The following is a 20,199-nucleotide window of genomic DNA, read 5'->3' as shown; positions in this document are numbered from 1 at the left end:
TTTATATATAATAAAACACTGTTGTCAAAATTGACATGCCCTTTTTCATACTTCATCATTGGTTTAATATATGCAAAACCCACAGACAAATATGAAGGATGATCGATATTATTGATTTATGAAAAATAAAAAAAGACAAAATATTGAGAAATGAGGACTGCCAGACTGCGACAATGTGAAACCTACATTTTTATTTTTTAAAAATGATCAAAGAAATACTTTCGTTTATGGAAGGTTGGGAAGTTTATCAATAATAAAACCATACTTTTTAATGTCACTTTATGATAATGAGTTAAAAAAACGACACATTCAAAGCAAGGTTTTCAGACATTTATTATTTATTTAGAAATGTCCAAATTTGGTTAGCTGGTTTGCCTAAACGTTTGATCTGTTGCAGATAAGAAGACGTTAAGCTTATTCTTTCACTGTTAAAAAAGAAATATGTTTCAGCCCAGATATACTTTATTTCCTTATTTATTTGGCCTTTTGTTTACTGTGCTCTCAATGTTTTATTGATCCGCATTTGCTTTGTTAAAGGAATCATACTTGTACCAGCATCAATAATCATGAATGGCATGATGGTAGAAAAATAAACACTTGAACTGGCCATTCAGTGACTATCCAAAGAGAAAATGGGAGGTCATTGTGTTTGCAAGTGGCATGAGGGAGGGGTGAGACTAATCCTATTACATGTGGGTGTGTTGGGTGAGGGTGAGTCTGGGGTCTGTAGACCTTCTGTGTCAACTGGAACAACACGCTGCAGTGTGCAGCTCAGCGTTTATGCACTTAAACGCAGTAAAGAAAGAACGAAGCCTGAAATAAGAAAAGGTAGGAGATTGATAAACATTTTAATGGTGATAGTGTGTCACATACCTGTTGAAAAATAAAGCTTGAATGTATAGATGTTTTTATATGCAATGCAATTTTGTTTTTGTTACTCTTGACACAGTTGACTATTGCATGCTTAGTGCTAACATTCTTTTCTATTAATCGTAAGTGACTTATTGGGGTTAAACTTTTGAAATGGGTGATGACTTCTGTCCTCCATTTGTCTCCAGTTTTAGCAGAAAATTTCATTTAGATTCCCCTCTACAAAATAGTGGATTAAATATTCATCCATGGCATTTCTTCATCATTTAAGTATTCTTTTCTCCACAAAAGAATCACCAACATTTTATCCGGAGACTTCTTGACTTGACACGCAATGACCTATTTGTCATTTTACTCTCATCATCTGATCCAGATAACACTTCAGTTGACAGTTGGTTATGAATCCCCCTCTAGTCTCCATTGCTGTGCCGATGTAATCTTCTGAAAGTGTAATCTATTTTTTCCTCGTAATGGACATCGATATAAAATGTATGTATTATGAAATGTAGATGCTTTTTAAATGCACCCATATTGTCTCATATATAAAGGAAAGTTGATCATATGCCATTTTCATATAGCAGCTCGTGTGATGCGCACAGAGGCCAAAATCTTGTTATTTTGAGAAAAAACCCAGACTAGCAATTTTACTGTGGTCTTTGCCTTCAGTGTATGCTTAAATATATCAGAAATGTGGTTTGCATGAGTTCTAGCTACACCAAAACAGCATGGTTGTTTTTAATATTATTGTCAGGTTACACGTTCCACGTGTTTAAGGTATATGATATGAGAATTAAAGTGATAGTTCACCCAAAAACGAAAATTCTGTCATCATTTATTCATCTTCATGCAATTTCAGACCTGTATGACTTTCTGTCTTCTGCAGGACACAAAAGAAGATATTCTGAAGAATGTTGGAAACTGAACAGCGCCGGCACCCATTCACAAAACCAATGCAAGTGAATGGGTGCCAGTTAACAACATTCTTCAAAATATCTTATTTTGTGTTATGCGAAAGAAAGTCCGATTTGAAATGACAAAAGTAAATGATTGCTTTCCCTTTCTGTAAAAATATCTATATAAACAGTCAAATAACATATCTGTGATAGACTATTATTAGGTTATTATTGGAGCCTTTTCCACTTCATGAATTCTGTCAGTCGAACAAATCGGCTGGTATAAGAAGCTTTCTTTATTCCCATGTTTATGCCAGTTTCTCTTCCTGTTGTTACTTTGGTTGAGAACTAAATGAGCCGTAACTACGCGGATTTAACACACAGTTACAAATGTGCCTGTAAAGCAAGCTCATGCTGACTTACTTTGTAATGGCATTTCTATTTATTTTCTTTCTGATTAGGTGAACGTCTGTGGCGCAGGACAGAACTCAACTCCCAGCGATCCACTATTTTCCACTTGAATGGTATTGGAAATCAGATTTGGCATGCACCAAGAGGAGCAGCTAATGGCACACGTTCTCTTGTTACCGGTCAAAGTATAAACGTGTCCTACTTCCTCCCATTTTCTTTCGTTTCTACGGATGACATCATGGACCTCCAAGGTCTAAGTGTGCCACTGATGGACTCCAGCACTCTGGATATAATGTCTCTAACACACTCTGTCATTTAGAGGTGATTTTAATGTGTCTGTTTGAATCCACCGCTAGAAGTCCCGGTTTTCGGGGTAAACCTTGACTCAACATGCAGGGGAGGCCCGGGCAGGCCCATCACCAGGAGCTAGGATGCCTATCACCCAAGAAAATGCCCTTAGCCATCTCTCGCTGCTAAAGAACTGGCTTGGGGCTCAAGAGAAAGATCAGAACGAAACGGATGAGACTCCGAAGAGCGCAGACAATGGGTTTCTGTGCCAGGCTGCCATCCGCAAGCTTGTGGATTACATCCAGCTAAACTTTGCTGAAGTTGAAAGCCCGCTATTCAGAGAAGAAATAGATTTTGAGGTGAAGGCGGTCTGCCTGCACAAGCGTGATGGAGATGGGTTAGAGTTTGGGGTCAGCTTTGGAAATATTCCCATTTTTGGAGACCCTGAAGGGAGGAAGAAAGGGGTCCGGAGGAGGCGGAGGAAGGGCGACAAGGGTCCTGTATTGGATGTTGGGTGTATTTGGGTGACTGAAGTGAAAAAGAACAGCCCAGCAGCCCGTTGTGGATATATTAAACTGCGAGATGAACTGTTGTCACTTAACGGTCAGCTGATGGTCGGAGTGGATGTCACTGGAGCCAGGTAAGACATCTGGATTTGTTTTGTATCTCAATACTTAAAGATCACAGTTCATTTTAAATTACATTTGCTATCATAAATAGTTCTCCCATTAATGTATACGAATACATGAAATCCTCTTGTTTGTATAGCTCTTCATCTGACTGGGTTGCAGCTGTTTGTTTAGGTACCAGGGTGAGTCACAGCTGGCCAGAGAGAACAGGATCTCCTGTGTGCATCTGTTTGTTAAAGCTGCTTCACAGCTAGTGCTCCCCTGTGTCTATATACAGCATCCCTGCGTGCGTCCTAGGACTGGCTGCTTTACCCCTGAGCTCGGGACTTGGACCGGGTCCAAAGAATTTTTCCTTGTTGAGAGCTCTGTGAGATGACGGTTTGTGTCAGTGTAGTGGACGGCCTTGTGTCTCTACGTTTGGGCTCCATCTGGACTGACACTCAGCTTTCAATCAGGCTGCCAAATGTCTGTGTCTAACAGAAAGGCTGCCATGCTGGAGTGCCATGCTTTTATTGCTTACTTGGCAAACGTGTTTTTGGAAAAGTACTTTTGCTCTTGACGTCTATGGAAGAAAATGTAAAGCATTTTTCTAAAGCCACTAGATTGTATTAGTTGGTGTTTTATTAAAGGGATAGTTCACCCCGAAATAAAATTTCTGTTATTATTTACTCACCTTTGAGTTCCAAATCTGTATAAATTTCTTAGTTCTGATGAAAACAGAGAAAGCTAAATGTAACCAAACATTTCTTGAACCCCATTGACTACCATAGTAGGAAAAATGTCTTTATCATTTTTTTGTTCTGTTGAACACAAAAGAAGATATTTGAAGAATGTAGGACAGCAAGCAGTTCTGGGGCACTTTTGACTGCCATTGTAATTTTTCCTACTATGGTAGTCAATGGGGTCCAAGAACCGTTTGGTTACAAGCATTCGACCAAGTATCTTTCTCTGTGTTCAACCAAACAAATAAATTTATACAGATTTGGAACAACTAGAGAGTGAGTAATTCATGATGGAATTTTCATTTTTGGGTGAACCATCCCTTTAAAATATGACTTCATCAAATCATCAAAAACCTATAGAGTTCCACAGCTCCACCAAATCATAATGAACTAGAAAAAAGACCACTTGCTGTGAATTTTGCGGTTTGTATGCGTTCAATCTGTCCGTGTAACTCTATAATTAGACAATGCGTTGTGTAAAAATGATAGGAAGCTTCACAGCATTCACACAGAATCTGCTTTGGGACAACTGTCTCCCGTACAGATGGACGGCAGGATACAGAAAGGGAGGAGGTTCCTGGGAGTGGCACGTGGTATAACAAATAACCCAATGCTGGGTTACTATTGCACCGACCCATTATTGGGTTATTTTAACCCAATATATTGGGTTACAAGTTTAACCCAACTGTTGGGTTATGAAATAACTAATTTGTTGGGTTATTTTTGCCAACATGAAAAAGATTTCCTTCACATATAATCTATCTAAAAGAAAGATAAATATATTGAAAGCTAAACGAAACTGTTACTGCAAGCCCCCTCGGGTTTTGTGGTTAATGAACGCCCCCCCAAAAATGAATTTGCTGTTATTTGCTTTTAAAATATGATAAAAGTAATAAATGTAACGAAATAAAATTAACACACTCGACATTTGAATTCTGGTGCTTTTGACTGAGTGACGCTGCAGCGGCTGGGAGCCCTGACACTTCCGCGTGTGCTGCCAAATATTTAAAATATGATTTCCACAAAAGTTTATGACTTACCTAAAAGTTTTGGACAAAGAAAAGCAAAGCGAGGGGGCATCCCTAACAATTATTTTTATCTACATTTGAAATAGGTTGGTTATAAAAAGCAAGTGTTGGCGTTGACAGTCATGCAGATTATAAAAACAGTCGACAGAGATGTACGTTTGTGTTGCTATGAAAAAACACTGCATACAAACATGTATATATATACACACGCACATTTAATAAGTATTATTAATATTAACTTACCTCTCGTACGTCAGCAGTGGCGCCGGTCGACCATTGGAGTAAAAAAAGAAACCGCTCACACAGCTCAATTTTAAAGGGATCATATGGAGCGAATACGTGTTTTTCTGTTTTTGGTGTGTTATAAGTTGCCCATGCATGCATTAGACACGTAAAGTTGCAAAAATTAAAGTGTCGGAACAAAAGATGCATTCTATCTAAAAGCGAGTGCTTACCCAGACCTGCCTGAAACGCCTCGTGTAACCACACCCCCACAAATCTACGTCAGTTCTTGGTATGATTTGACTAAGACCGCCCAAATGTATACGCGTAAGGTGGACGTACCTGACAGTACAATTGCTTTCGAACCTGATGTTCCAATTATGGTAAGAGGCGTTACATTTCTGTCATACGCTTGCGGTATTCGACCAATCACTGCGCACTGGTTAACTGGCCAATCATAGCACACCTCGCTTTTCAGAGTGATGAGCTTTGTAAAAAATCTGTGCGTTTCAGAGAGGCGGGGCAAAGAGGAGATACAAACATGCACGGTATGTGGAAAATACACAGTTATTTGTAGTATTAGTAAGGTGCGTTATTGAACCTTCGTGTATACATACACATTGCATAACATCTAAAACAAATGACAATATTCGTTTTATATGACCCCTTTAACCCAACTGGCTGGGTTGTTACAGAAATGACCCAATAAACTTCAGAAATAACCCAACAAAAAATGACATATCTCTAACCCAACTATTGGGTTACAAATATAACCCAACGTTTTTTAGAGTGTATAATTCAGATTTTGGGAGCTCAGTCTATTTCTTGGTATAAACTGCTTATGTGAGACTATTAAAGCAACCTAAAGCCTGTTTGAGTGTATCTGTCCAGTATAATTTGATCTGAATGTAACTTTACTGATGTTTACTGATGAAGAACTGTGAGGAAGGAAGCTGTTCTGCTATAGTAGCGTTGGACTGGATTACTTAAGTCCTACTTTTTGCCAGTATCCACTCAGTGTCTTTAAAGCTTAAAGGCAGGGTCTTTAAAACTCTATGCTTGCAAAAGCAACCGACTGAAGTTTAAAGCTGGTGAGCAAATTGGTGAGATTAGTGTCTGTTTAAAACTGCCATTTGATTTTTAAAAGTGCTTTCATAGCATCTTCTGACAAGGGAACATTCAAGAAGACATTTTAGAGCAAAGCAGTTATTATATAAAATGTGTAATATGGGATTGTGTTCCCTGCAAAAAGAACATTACATGGGTAGTCACCAGCGTTGTTTTGGTATTCAGGTTTTTTGGTGTCTTTAAGCAACAAGACTTGTTTGGAGACCAGCAATGAACCACATAGTTTGTATAATCAATATATGCTTTTTAAAGGGATCCTTCACCCAAAAATTTACATTTTGTCATCATTTACTCACCTTTGAGTTGTTCCAATTCTGTATCAATTTCAGATAAAGATATTTGAAAGAATGCTTATAACCAAACTGTTCTTGGACCCCATTGACTACCATAGTAGGAAAAATTATTTTTTTGTTCTGTTGATCAGAATAAAAATATAATGTAGGACTTTTGACTACCAATGTAATTTTTCCTACTATGGTAGTCATTGGGTCCAAGAACTGTTAATTCTTTCAAATATCTTTCTCTGTGTTCAACCAAACAAAGTGGAACAAATAAGTAATTCATGACAGAATTTTATGTGAACTATTCCTTTAAGTGTGACACCGTGTCTACTACGGATGCACCGAATGTTCGGCCACCGAAAATGTTAGGCCGAAAATAGCAAAAAACGCAAGTTTGGTGTTTGGCCGAATATGTGAAATGGCCGAATAAATTTTATCGAACATGACTCGTGATACGATCAAGCAGCAACCAGCGCAGAGAGAGAGAGAGACGCGTGCGCTTTATTACTGCCACAAACATTTTGGCAGTGTGTGTGCGCGCGCGCGTGTGTGTGGAGCATTTTAAAGTGTCAGAGAAAGACACAGCACGGGACTTGCCGCACGGAAGTAAATTTCTGAATGAAAGCGTCTTTACCGGTCGGTAACTTTACTTCAGACGGAAGCGGGCTGTCTGACAGTAGCCCTGCCGCTCGCGACATCCTTTGACATCATACAGTGGTCGCGTGCACACAGTTCCCTGTACTAAACAACTTGTCAAAGTATGTTCTGTGCATCCCGGACACGAGTGCACCTTCTCAGAGAACAGTCAGCTTTTGTGGGCGGAGTTTGGAGGAGAGACGTGAACTGAAATGGTTGTCAGTCAGCATCAGTCAGAATTGCTTGTATTGGATGTTTTTTTTTCTCAAATCATTTTGCAGTGTAGCCTATAATAATCCAACAGTTTTAGTTTATTCGTATTTTTAGCTTATAGGCCTAATGTGGAATGACAGTTTTTAATGAAGTGTTTTGTTGTAGAGGTACAGAGTAACTTACATTACATTCTTTTAGCAGTCAGTTATAGGCCTAATTAATATAGGCTATTCATGAAGGGAGAGGGCTCAATTTTTTGTTTGAATTTACTTTGTTTTGCTCAATTTTATATTAAGTTGTATTGTATTTTATTTTAAGCAAGACAAATTATAAAAAGCACATTTTGACTATTCAGTTTGTGCAAAAAACCATGTTCGGTGTTCGGTATTATTCGGCCTTCGGCCAAGTGTTTCACATCATGTTTGGCTTCGGCCAAGAATTTTCATTTCGGTGCATCCCTAGTGTCTACACCGGATGCGGCGCGACAAGAGACAATAGAACGCATTAGAACCCATTAGAATTTTAAATCTTGGCCACACCGTACGTGGCGCGACAATCCCATTAGAACAAGCCGTGTGTCTCATCGCGTCCGGTGTAGAGCGCTTTATCAGTTTTATAAAAGTTCTTAAATATCTGATATAAATAAACAGTGCCGATCTTTTGACAGAAGTATCCGATCTTTGCAAAAGTCACCTCATCTTCTCCATTATTGTCTTATTCACGCTTCTCAAATTAAATTTTTTGTTTAATTTCATTGAAGTTTATGGCCTCTTTGGTCTGTATTAATGTGGAGGACACTTTGAGAACAGTTGATATCTGCTGTGAGTGTGCTGGGAAGAGAGCTGTGAGATGAATGTTTGATGCTGTTCAAAAAGCAATGGACTAAAGCCTTCAAACACAAAAAAGAGACACATCATGGATTTTTTTATCATTTTCATCAAGTGCTTTTCATGTTAATGATTTCAGTGCAAAACCTCTGGGCCGAGTGGAGCTCGCCACAAAAAAACCTCCCCGGTTTAATGTGTCGTCTTGTAATTTTGGTCCCTCAGTATTTTTTTTTCTTTTAACAGCCTGGCCCAGCATCTGTCTGTGGTGAGCATGGAAAATAACTCAGTGGCTCTGCTCCAAACAGCCAATGCAAAGTGTTCTCCACATGGTTAATGAAAGATGATTAAAGACTAGATTAAGAAGTGCAAACTTCAAAAAATCAACATGGATTTAGTGAAACAAGGAAAATAAATCTGAAAGAACCAACTGGCATTTCTCTACTATTTACACAAATTATTATTTTTTAAAGTTTCCAGAGATTTTAAGACACAAATATTTGGAAATTGAGGCGTAAAGGCATAAAAAAAGAACTTTTTTTCCCCATCCAACTGTTTTTCCAACAGTCTGTGTCTAAGTGATTTATTGTATTTCATCATCCATCGGTCAGCTCAAAACTACAATGAAGTATTACAATATAAAAGTTATGAGCAATTCTTGTAATGTACTTTAGCGTACAAAGTCATTTTCCTTCCTGCCAGTGTTAAAGATCAAAGTCTTGCGCTTTCAGTTTTAAATTTGGATTTTTCATTATTTTTTTACTTTGCTTTGAACTGATTTACTCGTCCCACCAAGAGCCTTACATTTGCGAGCCAGCTCTCTGTGGTTAGTTAACTTGCCACTTGATGAATGAGAGAGAGTCTGCCATCTTTCCTTGGTATTAACTATGTCTGAGTTTGCACTTTTTCTCATGAGCGAGAGGACGTCGGCTCTTTAGTCTTATACACTATTGGTGTGATGTTCCCACTGTAATGGATAGAAGCGTCTCGAACTAGGGAACGTGGTCATAGAAAAACATTCAAGACTTTATTTGTAATCATGAGCTGAAATGTTTTGGTGTCTTTTGTGTTTTTAAGGTGGTGAGAGTGTAAATCAAACTTGTGGTGGAGCATTTTAAATGACATGGATAAGAAAGTAATCATTTGGATGAATCAAATGACTGTTGTTTAAAAATGCAGCATAACTAATAGGGATGCACCGATACCAGTATAGGCCCGATACCAAGCTCATGTACTTGTACTTGTAATTACACACCGATACCAAAGACCGATACCTCACGTGACATACATAGAGCTCTATGATTTCTGCAATGCGGAAAACGCAGACGGAATTCAGGCATTTCCTAACAAGAAATTAGCGCTGAACAGCTAACGAAATATTCAGATACTGTTTAAATATGTATTCTGCTTGTTTTGCGTTACCGTGTGTGGAAGAGTGGTGCGGTTGCGTGTACTGAACGCATTGTGCTTGTGGAGCTTTCAGCGCCAGCGTTTCACTGCACGAGGACACGAACACATAACAAACACCATTTGCGGCGATTCGTCAAAATAAAAGTCCGGTTAACGTAAACAAACGCTCTTTGCGGCGTTCCGTCAAAATAAAAGTCCGGCTGACTTGAACAAGTTATAATACACTCACATTTTTCCACACCACCCCCCTTAATTTTTTTATAATCCGATCACAGAGTATATTGTTTACTTTAGTAAACTGAAGTAAATGTGCTAGTAAAATTGTGCTACTTATCATAAAAAATAGAACTTAATTAAAAAATAGTACTTAAATTTAAGTAGACCTAAAAACATAAGAAAATGTACCAGTAAGATACTGGTTTATTTGAATTATTGTACATTATACAGGCATCGGTTATAGGTATCGGTGAGTACCAGAAAAAAATATCGGTACTCGTACTCGGTCTTTAAAAAATGGTATCGGTGCATCCTTAATAACTAAATATTTCATCTATGATTTCATCAGGATATTCTAAATTGGTTAAACAGCATAGTTTTTCTAATAGATTATTCTTGTCTACACATTCTTGTTATATGCAGACTGGTCATGACTTTTTTACCCCTAATACTTTTATCTTTATTCTGAATTTAGGATTTTAATTGTAAAACTACTTTTAAGACATGGTTTCTCATAGAATTGACACAATTCACTCAGAGAACAACATTGAATGTAATGGCACCCCCAGATTTCTCTAGTCACAGATGGGGCTAAGGATTAGTTCTGTACAATCTGGATATTCAGGTAATACTGTCTGGTAGTGGGACTACCCTACAAATTACATTCCACCATGTCTAGATCTGTGATATTTAAATCATGCCCATTTTGGCTTTTTTAGAAAAATGTTGGCTGACAACTTTTTAGGGTTGTGTTGATCTTAGAATGGGATTGAACAATGCCGATTTCTATTTGCACAGATTAGGCTATTTAAGATCTTTAAGGACACATGACGTCTACTAGTGCCTTTTTATTCATATTTGTTTATTTATTGCATTTGTTTTTGTGTAATTAAAAAAAAAGTAAAAGCCTGATTGACTGATTTCTTATTGGCTAGATTTCTGTATTCTTTCCCGTTTTTTTGCTGCTACGACTTTAACCGCTAGTGGGCAGCAGTACATCCTTTTCCAGATTGTGTCATTTCAAAATTCCATGTATCTGTAGGCCTATTTTAGGAATATTACTAACACTATAGCACACAGTTAAAATGATTATTTTGTTAACTAAATTTGAAAGCACATTTTTTTGTGTATCAGTTTTATTAAACAACCTGGTTCAATATGGCCATGAACAGCAGCAGCAGTATACATGATGGAGGGGTGCACATTTTCAAGTGCATGTTTTAGAATGCCGAAAATGATGCTACTGTCTTTGGGACATTTTCCCAGAAACCCCTCGGAGCTATGTAAAGAATGTGTGTCCAGGCTGCAGCCCGCGACTGGATGTCACTTGAAATGAAAACAGGCTTTAAGAAGAGACACGCAGTCATTGCAAACTCAGGTGCAGTCTGGACATCCTGCGATGAGAGATTCCAACAAGATTTATGGTATTTGCTTGTTTGTTTGAATTATTCAACTTGGTGTAGAATCCTTTTCCTTTTAGCAGCGGATTATGATGAAGTGTTCTTTCCATCTGTTTTGTTGGAATCAATCTTGGAATATTATGGTCCTTCCAGGAGGGAAGTTAGCAATGCGAGGCTGCTTTTCCAAGTCTGCTAAACTGTGTGTGAAGGAATTTGAAAAAGTGGCAAAATAATAAAGCAGCACAAGACTAATGCCTGACACATGCTAAAAGTCTCATCTATCACCGATTAAATGTTCATTGTAGTTTATAAATAAAATCTAGGGGTTTATATGACACGTAAAACATGTTATTTGAAGTGAACAAATGACCACTTTTCAGAAAATGTATCTCAATATGCAGTTCGTTGTTTTAGAGATAGATGGCGATATAAATTTAACTTTGTCTCAGGGCGAGCTCGTTACAGTCCTGTTGACTTTTAACCGCTTGTGTCATGTATGCGCTCTTTTAAAATCACTTATATAAAATTAGAAACAAATAACGTCCTCATTTTAAGTTATGCTGGTATTAAAGGTGTGTTGTTCAAGTTAAACCGTTGTGAAAAGCTTCTGAGAAAACGACTTTGTTACCTCAAAACCCAAAGACCCCCCCTACCTGGGCCTGCACTTACATACGCACATAAATGGTTCTGTAAATAAAATAGATAGGAATATACGCTGACCTTTGCAGCTCACTCAGTGAGACGCCGTGGTATTATCTCACGTGTCAATCTGAGCGTCTTCTGTTGGGAATTTGAAGAAGGGGCGGGACGACGAGAACAACTCGCAACGGTTTTATAACTGCTGGATAATGGAGACGCTCATGTGTGAGCGCCAATCCAGTAATAACTTGAATATCTCAGAGCTGTGGAAACCGTTCGTATCTTCCCTGACAGGCTGTCCCGTGGAAAACAGCAGACATGGACTTTAATCGAGCGCCGAAGAGATCACATGAAAGAGGCGAGCCGTCGGAGCTGTTAGACATGTTTTCATGAACACACAGTAAAGTCTCTGATGGACTTTTTGCAAGCAGCCGATTAAAATGATTAACGTTATTGAACTGACGGGAGCGCGCACCAGCTGAGTGAGAGGATGACGATGAGGATGTGGAAGTGAACGTTTCAGGTATACGGCTGGATTTTTAAACGATTTCTGTTCGGTAAAATAGTCTATATGTTTGATTAGAGTGAGCAATATTTACAACAACCTAAATCTGTTCATCAATATCAGTCAATCAATGTTTTAACACTTGTTGTGGTGGGTTTCCAGGGTGTATAGGATGACTGATAACAGGCTATGAGAATTATGCTTGGTGAATTTCTTGTCTTTAGCGCTCAACAACCCTCTTTCTTTCTTTCTTTCTTTCTTTCTTTCTTTCTTTCTTTCTTTCTTTCTTTCTTTCTTTCTTTCTTTCTTTCTTTCTTTCTTTCTTTCTTTCTTTCTTTCTTTCTTTCTTTCTTTCTTTCTTTCTTTCTTTCTTTCTTTCTTTCTTTCTTTCTTTCTCATCTAAGAGTCACAGAGCATGTCCTACCACCTTTGTTGCAGAATGACATGCTTACACACATTTTACGACTTCCCTTGACAAAGAAATCTGGGTTAATCTGTCTCAGTAGTGTTTACCGTGCACTTTGTCCATTTTAGATCTTTATTGGAAGCATAAGCAAGAGGAATATAAGTGACATTTTCAGGGAACCATATAACTTAGCCTAATCATTGTTGTCACTACATCATAATAAAAAATGTGTTAAACTCTGTTAAATCTGTTATGTATTTAAAGTGCTGCTTTGTTTTTTAGTTGAATTGGTGTTATTGGTTGTTTTTATCATTGTAATTATGGGGTATTATCTTTAGTGGTCTCATGCAAGTGTATAGTGGATGATATCAAAGGGAAGCATCAGCTCCTGCATGCGCTGCTCTGTGAATGGAAGTGCTCTATTTCTGAAGAAGCACTGCGTAAACAGAGACTATAAATCTACTTATCTCTGAGTCACATAAGCTTCCCGCAGCACTACACAAAGAGGGATTCTCGCTGTCCTCCCGTGGCTTTAACTGGTTTCTGAAACTCACTTAACACAGAATTGAATTTATGAATGAACTGAAAGTGCTTTAGTCAACTTTTTGCACATAATATTCCCTCCACAAAATTGCTTATTGCAGTTCGGCATCCGGAAAGGGATGCATGCCATATTTTCAAAACGTCACAAAAAAAATTCCCATACCTTTTCTGAAAACATTGCTTAGATTTGTAGATGATCACATTCCTGCACAGCAAAATCGCCAGTGTTAAAAAGGGTCAAATTAACTCTCAAGTGTTTATATAATCCACACTTTGAGAGTGTGGATTATATGTACACCGTGAGTGTTAATTTGACCTTTTTTAACACTGGCGATTTTGCTGTGTGTATATGTAATGTGTCCTATGGTGTGACAGCAAAAATTTTGAAAAAAATGAAGATAAATCTTTCTTATGCTATTTTATATTCTATAAATAATATATTATTAACAGTTTGTGTTCAAAATTTTTGCTGTCACACCACAGCACACATTTACGGTTTATTGGTCAACTACCCAATATCTGCATATGACAGACTGTCCTAAGAGAGTAGATTTGGGCTGATAGTTGGAACTTGGAACAGTTTTTGTGTGATCGAGCTGTATTGAAAGCAAGTAGTTATTTTGGGTTGTTTGACAACAGTCCCTATCCCCCCTAAAAAAATTTGTTCTGTTTTCTATTTTCTACAATGCTAACTAGTTAAACGGTGGGCGACTATCTGGTTCTGTGGTTACGTTGCACTATACTCAGTTTGGAGATTTTCATTATCTTGGGTTCATGTCTTTGCTGATAATGGGTTCTTGAAGTGATGTTGTAAATCTTTGATGCTGATTCAGTTGTTTACCTTTTTCTTAAAGCAATAATGCTAACCACCTCTATACTCAAAATATAGAAAAATGAGAGATTGATTTTATATAATGTCCCCTGCCTGCAAGAGCAGCTCTCCATAGAAGACAAAAAATGCCCAAATCAAAAGGATAGGCTATAATACAAAGTGTATGTGAACTACTGTATCATTATAGAGCTACTGTACCAGTATGGTAACTAACTATTTTAAAACCAGTCTGCCCACTGACTAAAACACGCACTTGCATGCAAAACTACATGCATATACACATAGAAGAAATTAGAACCTCTGTGTTGTGTTCTGACATCTGTTTCTCCATCTGAGAGCATTCAAACGCTTGTGGTGGACTCAGTTTCCTCTCAGCAGGCCTGTTCATGAGGAGAGTGCTGAGGTTATTACTTCAGTTCTCCACCACACTGTGGAATGTCTTTACTTCTGTGTTTGCAAACAAACCTGGCCACCGTCTTGCCTCCAAGTCATAATCTGGATTTGTTATAAAATAAATCAGAAATTGTATCTTATTGTGATAAAGAAATGGATTAGTAGGTTTGTAGAGAGGCAGGTGCATGCTCAAACATGGATTTCTATATATCACTATAAAAGAGAATGAGCATATCCAACACCAGCACACTCAAACACAAGACAGCCTGAAGCAGCATGGGGATTATTTTCTAATCTTTTTTAGTAAATTTCAAAATGATATATGGATGTCTGTTACTCTTAGTGAATGGAAAAAATCAGGATTTAAACTTGTCATGCTGGAGGCTGTCAACTGAATATGGTGAATATTTTAGGTAGTTAAGATGATTTGCCTGTTTGTCTCCTTTAACCCTCCATTTGTCTTAGACACAAAAACATTTCTACACTTTGGGTTTCCCATGCAAGACTTATTTTGGATTCTGTTTCTAATCCACATTAGCCAGTCAGTCCACCGAGAGTGGACATATTACCTGCCAGCATTGAATTGTGGATTTCGCCTGTTACATATTTTCTCAGAGTTCATATTTTAGATTTTTGACGTGCTCTTTGTTTTTCTAAATGTTATTCCTAACCTGACTGAGGCTAAATGAATATGATTGGTTTATTTATTACGACCAAAGAGAACTTTGGGTCATGTCTGCGTAAGCAGCAGCGGTTTACAATGTTTACACTGCGTGACCAGACATGTTTATTCAGGTTTTGTTGGTGAATTACATGAATTCAGTTTAATTTAAAGTTTAATATTTGTGGGATATTTTGTTAAACCAGCAGAACACATTTGAAATTTAGATGACGTAAAAGTGCAATATAACACTTTTCAAGCAAAACATTTCTCAAATGTTCTATGTTTCAAATTATATGAAATGGATTATGGTTCATGGAAATGACCTTGAGACCTGCTGGTTTGAAAGAAATTGCAAAAAATGGCACGAAAAAGCAAAGTTAGTTCTAGCATTATGAATGTCAATTGGTTTAAATTTATTTAAACCAAATGTGCACTAAACATCTAGGCAATAAGAACTGTAATATATACTGTAGTACTTACTATGTATCTGTAAATTACTCTCCCATTTACACCTTTATAAATATATATTGATTTTATCTAAACACTTATCTATTTTTCTACTTCTTGTGTTTATGTATATACTGTAAGTACGAGAGTTCGTGAAACCACAACAAATTTGTTTTCTGTGTGTACACACTTGCAAATAAACTGCATTCTGATTCTAAATTTCTTAATGCCGTTCCAGCATCTATGGCCACTAGGGATGTGCGAGACTAATCGACTAGTTGTTTAAACAGTCGATTACACAAAAAAATTACACAAAATGTTATAATTTAAATAACTTTATAAAACATTTTAAATAACATAGTAAAACAATATGTGTGAAAAAGGAACGAAATGTTTTAATTTTAGGTCAGATCTAGCATGCGTTTCCTTTGTGCCAATTGCAGCACCCTCAGAAATGACCACTTGAAAGATGAGTTGTGGGGTTGTTTTGAAGGATGAAAACGGGTAGGTTTTACGCAAACGTCATATCAAAGTGGCATAATAATAATGTCACTGGAGCCCTGCGTAACCATACTGTATTGGGTTCTTATTGCCGCGATGCGGAAAACGCGGACGGAAGTGCGTAATGCAGGCATAAAATAAAAATGTTGATCTAAAGCTATATATACAGTTATGTAAACAACTACTTAATAATAAATATCAATATTTTCATATTTAAAATGCATGAAAGACGGATTGACGTTATTTGTTTGCAGAATGAGCTGTAAATGCAGTGAATGCATCTTGAGCACACTTAAAAGTGTCATGAACTGGCCTTGTTTATTGTTTTATACAATATGTAGTCTAGTATGAGGTCTACTTATGACGTTTGAGAGGTTTTTACATTAAAAAACATCAAAATCAATAAGTAATAGGCTATTTTCTACCCGGGTTTTGAGGCCGACTCGACAAACGCTCGGTTTTAAGACTTACATTTACATTTAGTCATTTAGCACACGCTTTTATCCAAAGTGACTTACAAAGAGTTCAGGGAGCAATAAGCGATATGTCATACAGGAGCAATAATACAATAGGTGCTAATACAAAGTTACTAGTTTCAACAAAAGCCAGAACACTACCTGTTGAGAGAAACAGAGAGGGTTAGTCTTTTTTTCCCTTCATTTGTCTGTCAAGTATTCACAGAAGAGATGGGTTTTAAGTAGTTTTTTGAATGTTGTGAGAGATGTGGTTGACTGGACCGAGTTAGGAAGAATGTTCCACCAGGAAGGAGTTGTGAATGAGAATGAGCAGGAAAGCGATTTACAGCCCTTATGAGAAGGCAATACAAGACGACGCTCGTTTGCTGAACGCAGGGTTCTTGATGGGGTGTAGGAGGGTGTGAAAGAATGATTAATACTTGGAAGTAAATGCCCACTGCTATGATTGGATAGCAGTTTGCGTAGTAAACTTAGTTGGAGCCTTCTGTGAATTTGGTTAGACATGTAATGTTAGGTTACACATTAGCCCTATTTGCACGGGATTAGTGTTATCTGGGGACCTCGTGTGATTTAGAAATGACTAGGGCTGTCACGATTATGAAATAATCGTCTCATCGCGATTGTTTGACCTCATCGCAATGGTTTCAGATCATCGCAATTATTGCACATCTCTATAGAAGACACAGGGGGGAGCTGTAGTGCATCTGCATATTTATTGTATATCGTCGCTGTCGGGCAGAAACCCCCTATGTCCAAATTTGTGCAATTTCATATTTTTTCACAAATCGATGCTATTGGTCAGTCCCCATGTGGGTCTGTTATGTTTACAAATTATTAACCAATCTAAAGTGTTGAAAATTGCTTGAGAGCAAATCTCTTAACTCCATTGGACACTTCAACTGTCTGAGAAGTCTCGTAACTCCACCTCTTCTTCACTCCGCGGGAGCTTCTCCGCATTACGTCTCCTGATTGAATGTTTTTTAGACAATAACGAGTGAAAATAGTTAGGTTAGATACATTTGAGTAGGCCTGTTTTGTTAAAAATCGATAGCTATAATGCTTCGGTGCAGAATGAAGTCCGTGAGCCACGAAGGTAAGTTTGCGAGCAGATTCGGCTAATTTCCGCCTATTAGACAGCCTAGTCAGCTCATCGTTTTTTGTATTACATCACTTATAGTTCTTAAACCTTTAAAATAGAGTTTAGGAAGATGTATGTAACCACAGTTGTTAGCTTTGGTTAACGATTGAAGCCTTTTCTCTTGTCAAGAGGCTCAACTCGACCGCCGACTTTATTTGCTTGCAGATTAATTTCCGCCTATATTAGACAGCATGTTTAACGTTTTATTTTGGTATTGCATCACTCATAGCTCTAACGTTTAAAATAGAGTTTAGGAAGATGTATGTAACCACAATCATTAGCTTTCATTAGCTCTTAAAGCCTCGTCTCTTGTCAAAAGGCTCAACGCGACCACAGACTTTGATGAACGCTGCTGGCAGCGACGTCTGTGTCCGTACCATTCTTATCAATGACAGCGTAATCTCGTATCTCCCTGCTCCCAAGTTATAAACCTTGTATCTCCGATTAAACATGGTTTTGGGGAAATGATGTGTTAATGTTGGTACACAACAGTATATGATAGCAATATAAGGTATTATACCAACTTTAACAATACAATGTTTAATAACGCAAAAATATGCTGTTTTTTTAACTTCCTGAAAAATAATGGTTTTGGAGATACGAAGATTCCGCCTGACAGCGACGATATATTGTAACTAAAGTATGGTAATACTGGTAAAATGTACCACCACAACACCATCCATCACTTAAAAAAAAACTTTAAAGCATATACCATAGAAATAACCTTCAAACCTACAATTTAATATTACTTAATATAATCTCAGTGTGAAAACCAGCCTACAAAAATGTCATTAACATAGAAGTAAAATTTTAATGCAGACTAGAAGCTTTTCTATGACTGTTAGCATTTTAATGGTGGCTTCAATTCAGCCCTGATCAATTTACTCAATTTACAAGTATTTGCCGATTGTATTATTGACACATAAAAGCCTACACCTTAAGTATATGATGACCCCGTGTTTTCAGGTCTTATATAAAGAACAAAATGGTCGTTTCAAAGCCGAATAAAAAAATGTATGAGAAAATGTCAAAGCCCTAAAACAGACAATTAATCGTCATAATCGCAATGATTTGTTAGACAATTAATCGTCAGCCAAATTTCATAATGGTGACAGCCCTAGAAATGACCTCCCCACATCTGTATTTCATGTGGCGCATTCGCACTGGAAAAGTGAAGCCTGTGATTTTACTCAAATTTACTGACTTATTTCCTGGATGTGATGGCAAGGCTTTGCGTATAGTTTGTATAGCCTATAGTTGTATGGTGTTTAATGATATATGACCTTACCTGTCAGCATTTGAGATCCGTGATCGCGATCCGGACAGAAGATCTCCGCGATCGCGGGTCTCAAATGTTACGAGAGTTTCCATGATAAATAAACAAACGGGAGACTCCCGGCCAATACGACAGTGTTGGTAGGTATGAATATGACCCAGCACCCAAAATAATAATATCAAAACACTTCAACACAGCCTCCATTATTCGCAAACGGTGGATAAAACCTTGAAAAATGATATATGAGTCCGCCGAATCACAGCGATGCCGATTCGCATGGGACTTATATAACAAAAGCTTGGGTTAAAATTGATGCCTTAATTCATGACTCCTTTAATACAACTGAGATGAGAATGTATCAGCTTCTAGATTCACAGAACTTTGAAATTTCTTTGATTATAATGTTTATCACAAAAAAAGCGCTTGAATAAATGATCGCTTAGCACTGTTATCTGTGTGCCCTTGCAGAGTTTGCACAGATTCCATCCGAGCATAATGCTTGCATTTCCTCAACAAGAACATGTAAAATAATATTAACATCATAATCACATGCGGACTCGAGTGTTTACTGTTTAGCCTATGTATGTTCTATAAATTAGCTAATATGGGCAGTATGGTTTATTAGCGGCTTTTTCATTCACTCTGCGCGAGACGAAATGCGTTCTGTAACTTGTTCTGTACTTTTTGTTCATTACTTTCTATCCTCTTACCCATTCTTTGCATTAAAATATTTGATAACGAATAATCTGCATCAGAGATTCATTCCCATTTATATCAAACCTAGTATTTGCGATACCAAAACACCTGTAAAGGAGGATACAAATTAAGGATCATGATCTGGCTCTAAAGCCATGTTGCCTCAAGTCAAAATAATATCTAACCTTTCTGCTGCCGGATCTGTCTGCAGTTTTCCACGTGTTAAAGCACCAGATTCTCTTGTCCAACTTTTAACATGGAACTGAAAATCACTGTTTTGATTTATACCTCTGTCTTGGAGATAAGCAGTGACCAAGTCACATCAAATAGTCACTTGGGTATCTTAAGGTTTTATGTTTGGCCACCCACTTTTATCCACATACAGTACTACACGATATCACTTTCCCTCCAAAAGATTGTGGTAGGTGAGTTAGCGCTATTTTGTGGTACCGACCCAAAGCCACAAATCATTTCCACAGTTCCCTTTGGAGGATTGATCTTCCCAACTCTAC

General features: G+C 37.6%; 1 protein-coding gene across 1 annotated transcript in view; it reads left to right on the top strand.

Annotated features, from left to right (window-relative positions):
• Positions 1-761: 761 nt before the first annotated feature.
• Positions 762-20,199, top strand: part of pdzd2 (PDZ domain containing 2) — a 93,358-nt gene continuing 73,920 nt past the window's right edge. The window contains 2 exon segments of the mRNA XM_057358263.1: positions 762-828; positions 2,225-3,102. Of these exon segments, the coding sequence (XP_057214246.1) occupies positions 2,606-3,102 (497 nt within the window). The 5' untranslated portion in view covers positions 762-828; positions 2,225-2,605.

Source organism: Triplophysa rosa, linkage group LG2, assembly GCF_024868665.1.
Source record: "Triplophysa rosa linkage group LG2, Trosa_1v2, whole genome shotgun sequence".
Classification (NCBI taxonomy): domain Eukaryota; kingdom Metazoa; phylum Chordata; class Actinopteri; order Cypriniformes; family Nemacheilidae; genus Triplophysa; species Triplophysa rosa.
Note: the sequence above shows the minus strand (reverse complement) of the source record. Positions and strands in the feature narration are given on the sequence as shown.